We start from the raw sequence: 17738 nt of genomic DNA, 5'->3' as shown, positions 1-17738 counted from the left end.
GGGTTGGTTTCTTTTGCTTTCCAATAAAAGGATTTCAGAGAGTTCTTCAAAATGCCATGAGATGGAATGACCATTCTTAAAACTGAGCAGCAACAGGTACACCCACCTTACACATTTTTACACCTCTCAGGAAAACATTTCACTTGCAGAAGTCCCAGACATCACGAGGAAGATATTTGGGAATTGTGATGAGAATTTGTTTGTTGAAAGTTTGAAATTAATTTCCAGGATTATTTTTTTTCTGCTCTTTCCTTCTTATTTTCAGATTCTGGAGTTTAACAAGACTGTGTCTTGTCCAGTACGAGCCAATGCAGTAGCTCAAATGGCTCTGAACTCATCCATACCAATTGCTTCCTTGCTTTAGTTATCTCAGGCAGTGCTGTTCAATAGATACATTTACATTTATCTACTGTAAATGTAGATAATATTTTTCTTAAATTTTATAAAGTAAATATAAGATAATACATTAGTTACCTACCACTAAAAAATTTCCCAAACCCTCTTAGAGTGCAGCTGTTGTATTAGAAATGTATTTGCATTACCTCAGCCTTACAGTTTGCTGAAACCCCTTCTCTGGGGTTTTTTGAACTTCAGATCTGGGGCTGCAACACTCGGTAGTCCTGGAGCCAAGCACAGTCATTCAGCTGGTGGGTGCAGGAATGGGAGGGGTGATATGAAGCTTTCTGACAGGTTATCATTTCTGCCCAAACTGTGGTCCAGAAGGGGAATGTGAATGTTAATCTTTTTGCAAAACCTTGCCATTAGCTTTACATCCCGGTGTTTAGCTTTCCTATTTTAGCTTATTGTTTATCACCCAGCTCCACTTCTCATTTTTGTTTATTTGAGAATGGTTTTACTTTTCATTTCTTGGATTCCAACTGCTACTGCTTTTTAAAAAAAGTATGGATTGGCACAGGAATTATGTTCTCCATAATCCCAATTGTCTGGATCATTTATCTGTCATTCTTCACATCAAAATGTCACTTGTCCTCCCACTCTCTACTCTTAAAAGCTATTAATTTGCCTCCTTCTTCATTGGCCTTGTCCTTTTCTCATATTTGAAACAACATGAACCAAAGGGGTTACTGGAGTCATAACTTCTAGCATATCTGTCTCTCTAGAAGCTGTTTTAGTCTTAGTCGCTTAGTCTTATGAATAGGCTCTCTTCATGAATAGTCCTGTAGGCACTGCTCCATCTCAGTAGTACTGCAGTCTCCATGTGGATTCGAGCTACTCCTAACAGTAGGCTGGAACTTAAGAGAGAAAAGCATAATATTGTTGACAGTGACAGATCAATGATTTTTTTTTCCTTTTCCTTTGGGATAGGAGATGCAAAAGGATTTGTCCCTCCGTTTAAATTCTTCCCATGGCTCAGTTCAACTTTTTCCCCTTAACACTTTTCATAAACCAGAGTTGCTCCTCCACAGCCACTCCTTAACATCCTCATTAATGCTGGTGAAGCTTATGTTTCCTAACAGATACTTCTAGAAGGCAGAAAATATTATGATTAGGACAATTTTACTCTTATGTTTTCACTTCAGAGGCTGTAACCTGAGATCCCGTTAGATTTCTTCTCTTGCTGCCTAATGGTCAGTCAGCAAAGGGGTCCGCCCCAGCACAAGGGACGATGCAGCCCACTCAGAGCTCTCAGGTCAACAGTTTTGTAGCAAGAATACATTTAAGGGATGGCCAGAGCCCATTCAGTTTTATTGACAGAGCCATAAATGCACGTTTACATGATCATTGCCCATAATATGCCTATTTCTAACCAAAGTTCTCAGCTCAAAATGAGAGCCTATTCAACAAACAGTATGGATATGGTAAACCTATATATCATAGAAACTGATTAGCTAGGTTTTACTGGTTAGCGAGATTTATGCTTAAAATAGGTCTTTTTTTCTAGGATAAATATGTTGCAGTTTATAGTGGCTAACAAGTCTCGGTCTGCCACTTCCAGCTTCGCTTTCTGTGCACCTGTCTTCTAAATAATAAATGGAAAGATGCAATTTGCAGCAAATTTCATATGGGACATAAAAACATAGACCAGATTAGGAGCTGCTAAGCAGCAATCCCATCAACTTGTCTGGAACATAAAGTCACAAAAATTGTAATTGCAGATTTCATTGTGGTATACAAACTGCTAAATGTGCCATAATTGGATGAAGTCATAACAAATTTATTAGCATGCAAAATTTAGTCAACATATTTTGTTTGCATTATGTTTTGTATAGTAAGGCAACACATATTGCTTTCACAGTCTCTCCACATTCCCCTCTCCTACTCTAAATACTAATAACAACATGAAGAATAATGATTAAGATAATAATAATAATAGTAAAAAATAATAACAGTTTATGTTTCCTCAGCTTCATGTCATAGAGGAAATAATAAAGCCTTTTCATTTTGTAGACAAGTTATGAAAAATGTTAGTGGAAACCTATCAAAAAAAAAAGACCTGGGATGATTTACTGACTTTATGTGAAAAGTTATAAAACTGCAGGTGGACAAATTGCCATTCTGCATGTCAGGACTGCTGTTCCAGCCTTTCCTGAGCTCTGTACAGAGCTCTGATTTCTGCTGAGTTTCAGTGAGCATTTGTGCTACACAGTTTATTTGTTCCAGTTACACTGGGCTGGTATTTTATTTGTTAGCTATTATCTAGCCACTTCTGTAGCTATTGAAATGTTCCAAAACACAGAGAGGTGCAAACTGGGTCAAATGAAGTGAAACCATTGAGTTTAATGGCAGGGAAATCTAGACCACGGAAAAAGTCTTACAGTTTTTAGCATATGCACAAACAGTTCTTTTTCTGCAAATTAGAGTTAAATCCTTCTCAAACTCAGGAGAAACAAAGGTTTAAGTTAGAAACTGGGTTCAAAAGCTCTCCTGATGGCCCCAATAGAAATGGGATGGATAGAGATTTTGGCAGTCTTAAAGCCAGAATATATGGTATTCGCTAGTGTTGGAAGTTATAGCAGAAGACAACCTTCAAAGTGAAAAAATGGTCTTGTAGAAACAAGCTTTTTTCAGGTTCAAACAAGTGTCTTTCTGCCAACAGAGGTTCACACGTTGCAACCAAATAAAATACTTCATCATCTCTTGATCAGCGTTTGTCTGTGTCATGGTTTAACCCGGCAGGCAGCCAAATACCACACAGCTGCTCACTCACTCTCCACCCCCCCCCAAATTCAAGGGATTTCCACCCCCCCTAGAATCGGAAGGGTGAGAATGAGGAAAAACTCGTGGGCTGAGATAAAGATAGTTTAATAGAACAGAAAAGAGAAAATAGTAATAAATAATAATAGAATATAGAAAATGAGTGATGCACAATGCAATTGCTCACCACCCGCGCTGACCGATAACCAAGTAGCAATTGGTACTTCCTGGATCACGCCTACCCTTCATATACTGAGCATGACGTCACATGGTATGGAATACCCCGTTGGCCAGCTGGGCTGGCTGTCCTGATTATGTTCCCTCCCATCTTGTGTACCTAGCTCAGTCAGTAGGCACGGGAGCTGTCCTTGGACTAGGAGGGCACTTGACAACAACTGAAAACATCAGTGTGTTACCAACATTCTCCTCATACTAAATCCAAAACACAGCACTAGGAAGAAATTTAACTCTATCCCAGCTGAAACCAGGACAGTTTGGCAGCTCTTGGGTTCCACTTCTCAGCACAGTGTTCAACTGGTATCAGATCTTGTCCTGTATTTTTTCTGTAGGTAAATAGGATAAGAATAGTCAGGACAGAGTTCAGTGACGTATAGCAACTGGTAGCACTAGTTACCTTTCTTAGCCCTGATTCTTGATTCTGAGGGAGAAATGGGATCAGTTATTTTCCTACATTATTAAGTACGGACCAATAATAAGTTAGATGCTTATGGACTGATCTTTGAGCATGTGTTGATTTTCCTACATCTTGGTCAGGCTCATTGCATTGCAGAAAACAGCTGGCAACGGTCAGAAATCTCCAAAGCATCAGTATAGCCAAGAGCGAGGAAAAAAGCCACTACTTAAGATGACTCTTAGAGTTCAGTCACTGCTTTGGGGAAGGCTTTGTCCTGTGAGCAGAACAGTATGGGGCTTTGCATGCGAACTGCTTCCAGCGTGTGTACATCCCCTGCTGTGTGATAACATGTATTGGGTAGATGGAGATGGCTAGGAACCATACGTTCTCAAACACATTGTGATGGTTTAGTTTTGGTCCCAGCGCTGACACCTATTTTTCTAACTGGCAGAGCTGTGAAATACGGACTGCGGATGATTTATGCTCGTTATTAGAAGTTTTGCTCTTCTTTTCCTGTCACAAATTATTGCACTGTATTCCTGGTGCATCTGGCAGCGAGATAACATTGCAGTAGGAGGTGAAGTGACTCCTATAATTTATACATCACTGGAAGTGCCCTATTTAATGCACTTAATGGAATTCATTGTGCAAGGAGCTGAAACAAAGAAAAATAAAATTACAGTTAGTTCACAGGGCTACTGTGTTCATTATGGCTCGAGACATAAAGGGAATATTTGTGCCTCAGTCCAATTATCCTCTAGTTCTATACGCGTTTCCAGTACTAGAAAGATTGCTGGGTTGTCTTGACTAAGCCTTTTAAAATGCTTAGCTGAAATACCTCTAGATGTGTCTGTATGAGCTACTACAGGGTGAAAATTATGCTTTATTTACAAACTTTCCAAATGTTAGCACTTACCATGTCTATACATAAAGGAACTGAGGGGCTTTAGATATAGATTAATTTTTCTATAACTGAAGTGAAAATAGTTGTTAAGGTTATTTAATTTTTTTATAAATCATAAAGCTCCCCAAAGCAACAGAAAACAAATGTTGCGTTTTTCCAAATTGCTTTATTGTGAACTGAATCACTTCTTTGTCAATAGACTGAGCTCTTAGTGACTGTCACTGTGAATTACAAATATGGCATTTCTCATTTGAATTTGATCAAAAAGAATTTTTTCCTAAATTATCTAAGAAATGGGGTTAAAAATGGTGATTGATCCATTGTACCAACACTGATCTCTGCTCTTTGCCCACCACGTCACTGAAACATGAGAATACTGAGTAGAATTGTTGCTTTCCAGGATTTTCTAAGGATTTTCCTACATTCCTAAGGATTTTCATACATTCCCAGTGTTGGGAACAGCTGAAAACAATAGCATGTGCTGAAAGGAAGGGGTTTCTTTCACTATAATAAATAATTTTTCAATACTTCAGGGAATTCTGATTCCTCAAATGTATTCGGTGTAATTTTGGCAGTAGTGGTGGTGTTCACACTTGTATACATCCATTCTTTGTGTAACCTCAACTGGTACAGGGGATTTGTTACCAACATGAAATTATTTTAAAGTTTATTTTTTAAGCACACTTTAAGACAAAATGCAGCTATTGTTAGCTAAACATGCCTTTTAAATGTGAACAATTAAGTAGATACTCCTTGCCAAACATACGTAATTCAAAGAGAGGTTTAATACATAGCCTAGAGATGACAGCACAGGCTAATGCTTTCTAGCATGTATTAGTTGCAGTCACAGCGATATGAATATATCAGAAGGCAGAATATGAATGGAAACTAGGGAGTTGGCTTTTTTCCTGAGCATAATGGTTTTCTATCGATGTAATATCAGCAGCTCACTATGCTCTAAGACTGGTAAGAAATACCGACGTCAGGTTGCTGACAATCATACAAAGCTCTCTGATAACTTGCACAAGACCTTCTCCACTGGTACATAAGTGATGAACGGATTTCCTTGTGTGTGAATTTTGAGGGTGCATTCATATTCCAATCATATTCTTGCTAAAGTTGGATGTTCTCACTTCTATAATGTGTATAAGAATGGCAAACATTCATGATGTAAATACCGGGGTTATTATTTGTATGGCAGTAGCTAAAGCTCTACCTCATGCTTCAGACGTATGCAGACAACATGAAAAGGCAGTTCAGAGAAATTTATTAAGCGACAGTTATTAGTACTGCTGTTACATGTTCAGTGGTTTGGAGTTAGACACCTCCACAGCATAGACAAAACCAGATGGTAATGTTTCTAGTAGTTTGAAGACATTTACTCATTTTATAAACAATAATTTAAGAAAAATGGACACATTACTCAATGCTCCTGAAGGGGTGGCCCATGAAAGAAGGCTCTGTTATTTTTCTTTCTTTTTAAAACGTAAAACACTGTTTGTGACTCAGTTCTGAAGGTATTTACAGGCAAAGCTAAAGCATGTGATCCTGCTGTGATACCGGGACTGGGATGTGAATGCAGAGAAGCAAACCGGGCACTCCACATCACTCATTCACAGACGCATGTGGACAATATGTGTCATCCCCACAGACTTAGGTGGAAATCAGTGCTTGTCTGGATCATGGACAATAACATGTCCATTAATATAGTGTCCTTTTATTCAGGTGTAGAAGTGATATGTTAGTCGATCAGAGGCAAGTGTACAATCCCTGCATGAGACAGTGTGAGTGAGAGGAAGCGAATGGAGAGCAGGTTAGAGCTAAGGGTCGCAGTTCTGTGGGCAGGGTTGGAGGAGAGCAGGAGAAGTCTATTCTCATGCAGCACACACCCGAGGTGGAGGAATGTGGTCTTGTTTCATTGTTGAGGCTATTTGGGGAAAATTACGTGTCTCACAATCCATTTAATATTCATTCTCTCTTGTTTTCTCTCTCCCTCCCCACAAGTATATGCATATGCTCTTGAGAGCTTACCTTCCTGACTTTGCCTAGAAAAATTTGCAGGAAACACTGTTGCTAGCATATAAGCAGTTGCTTGACCTATTCTTTTTGCTACTCCCAGATAAAGAACCTGCCTTACAGACCATTCCAGCATTAACCAGAGAGTGAGATATGTCCAGAGAAAAAAAAGAAATAGATCTAACAAAGTACAAAATTACTGAATAAGGTGTTACATAGACCTTAAAGAATTAATTGACTGCTAATGCAGTGGCTTTGTCAGAAAAAATGAAATTGGATCTATGACTGTGCTCTCTTAAACAAAGCAGTCCTGATTTTCAAGACTGATATTCAACTAATACAACTAATTAAGTCCCAGTTTCTGTGCATGTATCCCTAATATGTGAAAATAGGTTCCAGGCAGTTCTAAATCTTTTGTGATTCTTAGTTGTTAGCCAGAGAAATAAAGATGTGTGTGCTCTGACAGCCTTTACTATGAGACGTTTCCACCATTTTCAAAAAAGGTGTAGATCTTTTTAATCTGGAATCAAAGAATCACTTAACTGAAGAACAGGGTGTAAAATACCCTATATGGTTTGGTTGTTTTTTTTTTTTTGAACTATCATGAAGGATTTTTTTATGTATATTTCAATAGATAAACTATATCATCCATTTAGATGCTAATAATCTTTCTTTCTTTCTTTTTTAAAATACAAGTCAGATCTTACCCGTTATGTGGCCCCTGTTGATCATGCCAGTTGAAGTTTTCTGAACTCCGACAGGGAGTAATCTCTATTTTGACTTCTAAAGTATGGTCTTTCCAATTTGGGATAGAAGCACAATACACAAGTGTAAGAAGTGTAAAGTGTAAGAAAACCAGCACTGACCTGTCCTAATCTGCATCCTGAGAGAGGAATTGGGGTTTCAGGTTATTTTGTAAACATTAGATTTACTGAAACCAATTAAATAAAGCCAAATAAAGATTATGTGGATTCTCAAAACATTTTCCATGGGTGGATTTCACACTCTGACATTGGTTGGAAAAACGGAGAAAATAAGTAAATTAGTAATTGCAAAACTGAGGTTTCCCGAAATAGTTTAGTAATTTGCTGACTTGAGTGAGACTTTTGTCTTATTAAATAAGGAGTTCTGGAAAGGCAAAGGATTTGTTTGCACAAGGGTGAAGTAAATAGCTGATTGAGTCTGGAACAAGTTCCATTAATTTTCATGGGAATCTGCTTAAAAATCCTAAGTTAAATTGTATAATCCTAAAAATTGGTCCTTTGAATCAAGCTTACACGTAGACTCAAGACTGCACCAAGATTGTTGACATAAATAAATGAGTTGTTCTGGTTTGTTTGAAATTAGACTAAGTGCTACTGGTGCCTTGATTAATGCAAGCCCATTGGGTTCCTTGAGCTACGCTTCATCCTGGTTTGATTTGCCACATCTAGTGCATAAATTCTCTTGCATACTGTGTTGTGGACACTGAAACTACTTCTTGTCACTTTGTAATACACATGCATTGAATTTGCCTCTTTTTGTAGAAAAGAAAATTTTCCCAGGACTATTTATCATCCTTGTTTTTATGGACATGGTAGTAGAAGAAAGACAAAATTTTGCAAAGGTGTAAAAAGGTTTATAGCCAAAACACTGGCCTGAATTAACATTGTATTGCTCAACTTCTATGCCAAGACTTTCTCTCATACCACATTTGAACAATGCGATGTTAAATCAGGCCCTGTGCTTTACCTCAGCTACTGTTTGCGGGAAGGACTAGACAGAAAGATGGGAACCTGAGGCAGCCACCCCTAGCAAACAGGGAAAATACAGTTTTGCTAAGGAAGAGGGAAGCTGGCTGCACTGCTTGCAGGAGACAGGGCAGAGGCCAGCGCCTTGCCTCTCCGAGTTTACTGACACAGGACGCTGTCTGCTCCAGCGCTCTGTTGCAGCTCAGCTTTTCCGCATTCAAACGGGACTTACAGGTGTGTAAGGAAACCATTGTACTTCTAACTAACCATTTGCAATACCTGATAAATTCAATTCATATGGTGTTACAAAGTAGTCGGTGTATGCCAGCTGCAGCTTATCAACTAATTACCATGTTAACAGACTGCTGGCAGTGAACAGGGTTGCTTACCCCGCTGCCAGACAAAGGAGATAAGGGCAAATGGTAAACTTTTTCTTGGTGTTTTCTAGCGATCAGTACAGTGTGAATTTTCATTATCTTTTGCATACCTACTAGTAGGACCCTTGCTGCTAATTTTCAGCTACTTGCTAACACCTAATTTAAATGTCTGTGGAAACATTGGGGTTTTTTAGTGTGTGACTAGTCATTTGACAGCCTGCGAAAGTGGCAGGTGAATGCTGACAAGTTTGAGAACTAGGTATTCTCTGAGGATATTGCTCATAAATGGAAGGAGGGAAAATTCAAGGAAAAAGTAACCTGTAATGAGGATGCATGTACCTGAAATAGTCTGACCTTAGACTATCTCCTTCTAACTATATAAAGACCTGAATGAAACCTTGTTCTACTGTGCTGACATGCTATTCTGGCCCATAGGTTTCAAAACCAGCACTTCTCCTGAGGTTAAGGGCTGTGGTCTAGATTTGGGACCTTGACAGTTTAAATGTAAGCTGGCTTAAATAGTAGATTCTGACCTAGATACAGCACATGTTGTGAACATACCCTTTAAAAAGTTACAGAAAAGGGATAAATGAAAGGAAAGATGAAAGCAGCAAGAACATAAGAAGCATATTTCAAAATAAGACAAAGTTTTATAGATATCTCAATCTTTTTCCTTGTGCTAACATCAGAGACACCAGTATTGTTTTATAGAGGATGATGAGAGAAGCAAAGAAAAACAAGGTGATCTTATTAATTTTAATAATTTTGTAATGAGAAAAAGAATATTAATTACATCAAGTGTAATTTATATCAATCCTGAAATCCATTTATCTTTCTCTTCCACCCCCAGAGAGGCATATAAGGTCTTGGCAGCAATACGATTCAGGCTGAACAAGTGTAGCTATATCTGCAAGTTGTATCCGAGCCTTTGTTCAGCGGCTGTAGTTTGGTATTTGTAGTGGTCGCGTTTCCAGGGTGTATGCATGTATATTCTGGATGTCTTGAAAGCCTGGCCCCTTCTTTTCCCAGGCACATTATCAACTTTGTCAGTAATGGATCTGACTTGATGACAGTGTTTAGAGCAAATTGAATGCAGTGTGCCTTCAGCTCCAACATTCAAGCCATATATGTAATGTTTGAGGCACAGACATTTCTCTCTTCATGTAGTAGCTGCTTAGTGAAGGAAGACAGTCAGGGAATCACCCACGGTTGCAAAGATGAGTGGGTGTCTGCACCTGCAGCTCATTTCATGAGCGAGAATCATTCCTTGCTCTGCAGGCCAAGCCATCGGATTCCTCACTCTTTACAACTATGTTTTACTGTTCCCTTGCAGAAAACTCGTTCCTAGATTAAGTGGTCTAGGTTTTGGCTTTGGGTTTTTTTGCTTTTTTTTAATGACAAGATAATGATAAAAATAGCAAGCAATGAAACCTTGGTCTTGCAAAGCTCAGTGGCAAAGCTTTCGCTAAGTTCAGTGGGGCCTAAATGTCACTGTCACTAACACTGTAAGTTTTTGGTACAATGAAGCCAGTCTTACAGTTAGCTGCCCACAAAAATTTGTTTCCAGTGCCCCTGCCCTTTTCTTGCCATAACACTGGTGTTCATCTGAGTCTTCAGGGAGCTAGAGCTGCAGGCAAAAGATACTGGTTTAGCTGTCTGAACTGGTTCCCCATGATTACAGCAGCTTAGCTCTAGCTTGAAAACATGCTCTCAGTAGCGTAATATTTGTTTTTTGTCTTCCTTATGTTATCTTATTTGCAAAATCATTTAATTTTTTTCCCATTTAGGAATCCTTCAATTTAAAATCTAGACCACCCGCTGACTCTGCTGATCAGTCAAAATTTCTGAAGCAAAGTAAAAAATTACCAAAGATTTCCCAGAACACACACAAAGATGGGATAAATTACTCATGTAGAAAAGAAAGAAGCGGAGATGCAAAGGTGAATGACAAATGTGAGAGTGGGGTAGGACTGACAGCTGAACTGGTAAAAGGAGAAAGGATGCATATTGGGAGAGGAGGAATACTAAAAGAGGAGCAATACAATTGAAATTGTTAAAATATACTAATAAAGAGAATAAGAGCACAGGCATGAAGACTGCTAAAAACATTAAGTGATATATTGGTTTACATTTTCCATTTTGGCTAAAATTAAATTTAGTTTTGTGGAAAATGTCTTCACAAAAGATTCTTATTAAATTGTGTGAAATATTCTCCTCAGCTCTGCAGAGCGTATTAACTTATAAAATCCATCGATTTGGTATGGTCTATCAGTTGGCACTGTGCTACCAACTAACCTATCTCCCTTTACACTTATGTTGACATTTAAAGAAGATTAAGACAACAACCCTCCCACCTCTCAACCACAGGAAGAAAAATGTTACTTGCAAAACCTGCAGTCCTAAGGAGTTGGTAGTATTTGTAAATGATTTGAAGGCAATATATGGCAAATCATTGCACTTGGAAATAAACACTATATTCTGTGCAGAGACAATGTTTAGCTTCTTAGCAAAACAGCCTTTTTAGCTGTGGATGGTGTTTCGCTGCTGGACTATTTTTATGACTATCTAAGTTAGTGAACGTCACTTAAGAGGTATTTTAATGCATTATATCTTTCCTTCGGAGAACCTTCGAGATTTCAATTTATAGGAAGTAAAGAACCTGCGTTCGCGCACCAAAGACTAAAACAGTTACCTTAATAATTTTCTCTTAAAATCGTTTGAAAGTAGGTTATTGTCTTGTTCCCTCAAGCTCAGTAAGCATCTGACAGATTTCTTAGAACAAATGCAATGGTTTGAGATGGCAAATGTAGCTACGCTGTTCATAAGCACCACACCTCTCCATCACATCACAGTGTCTTGTGTGTGCAGGTCTCAGCTCCCGTTCTCTTTGAATCATGATACCGTTATGATCAAAGAGCGTAGAGCAATGCACCTAGTTTTGTGGTACCTCTCTCACGTGGCTTTGGATATAGACTGTTCCAAGTCTGATGAAAGTTTGTCACTCAGCTATAGCAGCCACATGTGGAACCACCTCATACTCCTTCTCTCCCATGACAGCTCAGTCATTGATGGACATCCCCTGGGGAGCCAGTTCTTGCCTTCCCTCAAGAGCCACTTGAGGCTCAGTAGGAAGGGAGCAGGCTGAGATACCCCTGTATTCAGACCAGGGTGGGTTTGAGCTTAGTCTCTTGCACAAGTTTACAGCAGATCCCCATCCTGGTTTTGCAGTTGGGCTGCATCTATCCCACCGGTTCAGCAGAGGAAGCACTGAGATTTGTTTTTCAGACGTATTCATTGTAATGAGGCATTGAAATTGCAGTGAGCTCAGAAACCAGTTCACCAGAATCCAACAATGCTACAGAAAGTCGACCACAAACAGGTCTACAATGATAGCACACAGAGTGAAAATTAGTATGTGTCCTGTAAATAATTGCCTTCATGCCTCATTGCAAATGCAGTAGTTAAACATTCTTGTCTTATGAGTAATTTCCTATTCACAGTTTGTGGGAAGGCATAAATGTAAAGAAAACAGGTTTGGGGTCCTTCTGTTAGGTTTTTTGTTTTGAAGTATGCTAATTTCAACTCACGAACACCATGGGAGCCTGCAATTCCAATTTTCTTTTCACAGTATTAATGAAAACTGGGCACTGAAAATAGTCAGATTTTTCCCTTTAAATTTTAAACCACTTAGAAATACAGTCAAGAATAATAACTTGCTAATCCATTATTACACAATGTAAAACTGTGCTCAATTGCTATTATTTCATGCAAAGTTTTTCATAAGTGGTAGAAGAGGCTTTTAAAAATCAATCTCTTCTAAGCTGATCTTTGAGGCAATCCAAAAAGGCTGGTTCTATGCTGTTCAGAGGAAGAGTTGTTCATCAGAGAGGTTGTTTTAAGACGGGATCATTGCACCACAAGATAACTTTTATTTCCTCTCACTGTTATGGCATGATCTGAGCATAATCACAGTCTTCATGATTTTCTCTTGTTCCTAATCAAACCATCCTCAACTTACTATAGATTGTTTCAGGATTTCTTGGGGATGACTTGTTATTCTTAAAAATGGGGGTCTTTTTTATGACATTTAATCTTAACATTCACCTATAAGGTATTTAGCTTCTCATTTACAATAAGAAACTTTATCTGGGATTAAGTTAGTGTCTTTTTGATGCTGCAGACACTAACAGGGACTGCACCGAGTAGCAGACAAGGTTACTCGTAGACATACCTCTGCTGCTGTGCCAGGAGCCAGTGACTTTGCCTGGTTCAGCTGCCAAGGTGCTGGGAAGAAAACGGCGTCTTGTGTTTCTCAAAGAGTTGGGAAGCAAAGAGCAAGATTTCTGTAACCTTATGATCTTTACTTGTTTTCCATTGAGATCATCTGTTGTCCCTTGCAATAGTTCCTGTCTTTCAGGGGAAAAGAATCCAGGTAAATTCCCCTTGGGTACTCCAGTCTTAGTCAAATAAAGGTCCTACTTAAATGGAAGGCAGCTGTTTCAGTGATGTTATGGATTTCAGAAGAAGTGTAGGCTGGCCTTTCCCCAGTGGCCTTTTCCTTCCTGTCTCAGAGTAGGACACTTGCAAGCGCTCCATTAGTCTTTCCTACCTAAAATGCTCACAGACAAACCCATGTGCTTTGTAAAACTTTCCTCTTATTTCCTTCTCCTTCATTTGCCTTGAGAGGCTAAAAGGATATTTTAATGTAAACAGAAGAAAAATAGCAAGAAGTCATTTCCCTTGCTGAACTGCTCCTTTTACAGAAGTCCAAACAAATGTAACAACAGATGCTTTGAAAATGTTGTAAGTTTAAATAACATTAATGTAGTGGTTGAATATTCCTCAGACAGATGGGATAAATGAGATAATTGCGAAAACATTCTTAAAAATAAAAGGATGCCATCAGGTGAAAGGCAGGAGTTTAGGTGACGTTGAAAAATATTCCTTACATGGTTTTTTTAGGTTGCAATGTTAAAAGAATGTTTTCCTCTGAGCAAGCTGTTAAGTGTCATTTAATAGATATTAATTGTAAAGTTAGTTGATGGCATTTGGCCCAAATGTCTGTATTTTAAAGAGAAAGAGTAGCTGTTATTCCATCAGGTATTGACAGAGTTTATTCAGTTGCTTCTATTATTTCTCAGACAGAAATTAATTTCCTGAAATCATACACAGTAAGATAAGACTTCGTCTCACTTTCATTCGTTATGGAAATACTCAGGAGTCTTTATTCTGCAACAATGCATTCTCTCTTGTAAAACAATAAATGACACCCTATGTGTAAAAGAATTTCTATTTTCTACAATAGCTAAAATGAAGAAACAGGATCTAAAAGAGTCACTGACTACTTTGAGACAGACCACATTTCTTAGTAGGGTAGCATCTACCCTGAAATGAAAAAAAATCTTACAGCCTTCTGAAGCGAAACTTCAAGATCTCTTCTGTAGTCATAGAAAATACCAATTGTACCAACTCATAACAACTAGGAACTTTCAGAGGGGGGGGAAAAAAAAAAAGTAGTTAAAATACTATTTGTCACGAGTGACAGTTTTCTTGAGTCTTACTGTGGTGCCTCTGTTCTTTCAGCCAAATAGAATGTCACCTTCTTTAAACCTATGTTGGATAACTGCCAGGAAGTGGTGTTTCAACAGTAAGAACACAAATCACCAATAAATAAATGATGAGTAATACCAAGGTGGGGAGGGAACTTAGTGCTTTTGGGGGTTTGTGGCTTTTTTGCTGTGTTTTATTATTCATAGGCCAATTGTGGATGTCTGCAGTTGGTGGCTGCTTTTAATTCTGGTTGTCCAAACTTGCTGCAATTTTTTGACCAGTGTTGATAGTTTGAGTGGCATTACCTTTAATGTAGCATCCTTAAAATCATCATCTTCCTATTATGTCTTTACCGTGCAAAAAAAGTGACTATGGGGCATAGTGTGCTTTCATGCACCTTGAGCAAGACACTTCTCTAATACACTTCAATAAAATGCTAGTTGTAGGCAAGGCCTGATAAAGCTAACATTATGAATATATTGTAAAACTAGTGCTTAATAATACTTTTAGTTAACATTTATATTTTACTGACTGCCTTGTTAGCCATGCATAATGATTTAAAATGCGATTTCTATAAGCCAGTCTGGATGCTTAATGAGAGTATTCTGCATTGCTCAGTGGGAAAACCTGGTTCACTCACTGCTCTTTTCTTGCTCCTGAGCTCAGCCAAGGCTGGCAGTGCTGAGGGTACACGGCCTCTCAGGAGTTTGGAAATGCTGGTATAATTAGAGGAATATTGCATAGACCCAGGTCACTTCATTTTTGTCCATGATACTTGCTAAGTTACTGAAGAAGATCCATCTCGGCTATTGCCACTTAAAGTGATTCTATACAAAGATCTGCCTCTCCTCCTTCTGCAAAATGCAATAAAGAAAGGAGATAATGGGAAATATATAAGCATTGTGTGTGCTGTGAGCATTTAACCTAGAAATTCCTCCTGGAGTTAGGCTTTCATTCCACATGGCTGTGCAAGGGGATAAAATGTGCCAGACAACACAATAGTTCCTATCAAGAAGACTTTACAGTCTGAAGACATAGGTCAGTTCAGTTCATATCACAGCTGAAAAGACCAGAGTCTGGCCTGAGAGGTGGGTTCTTAGAAGGCTGAGCCTTTGCTCTGTGCAATTTGAGCGTTTTTTTTCCGGGCATAAAGCTTCGCTTGAAGGAATGTCATTGGCGTCAATGATGAAAAGAGGGAATGGGAGAAGTTGAGTGAAAAAGTGCTCTAAAGTGTAGCCATATTCAGGGAAGACTCTGAATTATAAAAGAGAAGGTAGGGTTGGATAGCTCTCTAAAAGTAATAAAAGTAAATATAATTAATTTGGGAAAAAAAGAAACAAAAATATTAGAAGGAAAGGAGAAATTGAGAAGCTTGCTGAGGGAAGTCTAAAGGAGAGCTGACAATATTTGTAGCCAACTTATTGACTGCTATCATTTATTATTAGGGGGAATTTTTATTTTTTCCCCCATTCTGTTTAGTAGTTCTTATCATCACTGTCTTCTCAGTAAGTACTATAGTGTCACATTTTCTTCTTTACAGAAGGCAAGAAAGAGAGAGGGAGGGAGTGGGAGAGGGAGATCCTTTCCTCCCAGATGTTTGTGTTCTAGCATTTAAATTGCGGCACGCCTGTTATTCCAGATTATTTAGGCATTCTTTGCTTAATAACAGCATTTGGAGAAATTATACTTTTGAAGGCTAACATGAGATTTTTCCTTCCTGTCCTTTTCCTTGTTTAAAAGCCTGTTTACTTGTGCTGACAGACATGAAAATGGAATGGGCTGCAAACCTAAATGTTTTCAAACCGGTAGAGTAGGGTACGTTGATAGGCAGTCCTGACCCAGTGAGTGCAATTAGAAAGATGCATGTTTGTAGCAGGTAGATATGACTAACTCCTCAATGTGCAAACTCAATAATAACCTCTCCCTTGTTTCATTATCTACCTACAGCAAATCCTACCAGGGCAGGAGGAGGAAGGGAGTACCCTGGCTCGTCCGAGGTGATTCGTGAATCCAGCAGCACAACAGGCATGGTAGTTGGGATCGTGGCAGCAGCAGCGCTGTGTATCCTCATTCTCCTGTATGCTATGTACAAGTACAGGAATCGAGACGAAGGATCGTATCACGTAGATGAGAGTCGAAACTACATCAGTAACTCAGCACAATCCAATGGGGCTGTGATCAAGGAAAAGCAGCCCAACAGCGCTAAAAGTTCCAACAAAAACAAGAAAAATAAGGATAAGGAGTACTATGTCTGATCCCAACATCTAAAAGAACGCTTGTATAGAAATAGTCTTCATTTTATCTGAGACATAATACAAACTTATTTACTTTACTTTTTATGAAGCACATTCAAAAACAAACAAAAAAGACAGGGAATGCAATCAGAAAGGAAAGACTGTTTTTAAAAACAAGCATTTCATGCTCTTGTTTTTCAGAAACAGGAGCTGATAAATTCCCTAACATCCACAGTGTTTTCATTTACTCTGCCTGTCTTTATGTTGCTGGAACATTTCTGAAAGACAATGATGACACCACGCATTCATAAAGCAAGGAGTATTACTACAACATCAAGGCACAATATGAAACAAAACAAATTAAAAAAAACAAAACAGGAAAAAAAAAGAAAAAAGAAGCTACCTATGATTCTGGATTTAGCCAAAGTGCTAGCGCTTTCTTGAGAAGTAAGTTAGTCTTATTGCCAGAGAAGACTGTCATTATATATGGTGACTCAACATGCAAACATAAAGAGTTTGCCGTCTGGTGCAGTGAAGCAGTGATTGGAAACTTGCATTTGAAACAAAGTGCTGGCTTTTCTGAAGACTTACGTAGAAATACTTTCAAAAAGCCCCTTTCTGGTTGTGAGGAAAATAGTACGGAGGCCTTATTTTCAAAAACAAAAACAAAAATCTGGAATATAAGGCACATTTCCACAAAAAAAAAAAAAAAAGAAAAAAACAAACGAGGGCATAGATGCAATCATTGGGAAATTTTCATGCACGCTTAATATGTTATTACATATGTTTATATAAAAACACATCTATATGTGCTTTCTGGACTGTGATAAGTGATGTTTTATAGCCTGTTGTATAGAAAATGCAAACTATATCTGCTCTTCAGCCATTTTTGGTAAACTCAATGTTATAAGTGTTGCTAGGTATAGAGAGTTTTATGACATCTGGAGCAACAGACATACTTCATTTTTTTTGCAGCCATTATAAATTGTCCCAGACTTCTTCCCCTTCTTCTTTTTTTTTTTTTAATTTACAGTGTAGTGGTTATACTAAGGGGGATGTGTATGAATGTATATAAGAGTCAGCTAATTTTTTTCTTACCTGTACAGCCTCTATTCTGTTGCAATTAAGTTTTAGTAG

The 17738-nt window shown here is 38.4% G+C and overlaps 1 protein-coding gene across 10 annotated transcripts in view; it reads left to right on the top strand.

Moving 5' to 3' along the window:
* Positions 1–17326, top strand: part of NRXN1 (neurexin 1) — a 728802-nt gene extending 711476 nt beyond the window's left edge. For all 10 annotated transcript variants that reach the window (XM_075147347.1, XM_075147346.1, XM_075147345.1 and 7 more), the window contains one exon: positions 16315–17326. In XM_075147347.1, the coding sequence (XP_075003448.1) occupies positions 16315–16622 (308 nt within the window). In that variant the 3' untranslated portion in view covers positions 16623–17326. The remainder of the gene's footprint in view (positions 1–16314) is intronic.
* Positions 17327–17738: the final 412 nt, after the last annotated feature.

This window comes from Calonectris borealis, chromosome 3 (assembly GCF_964195595.1).
Source record: "Calonectris borealis chromosome 3, bCalBor7.hap1.2, whole genome shotgun sequence".
Classification (NCBI taxonomy): Eukaryota; Metazoa; Chordata; class Aves; order Procellariiformes; family Procellariidae; genus Calonectris; species Calonectris borealis.
Note: the sequence above shows the minus strand (reverse complement) of the source record. Positions and strands in the feature narration are given on the sequence as shown.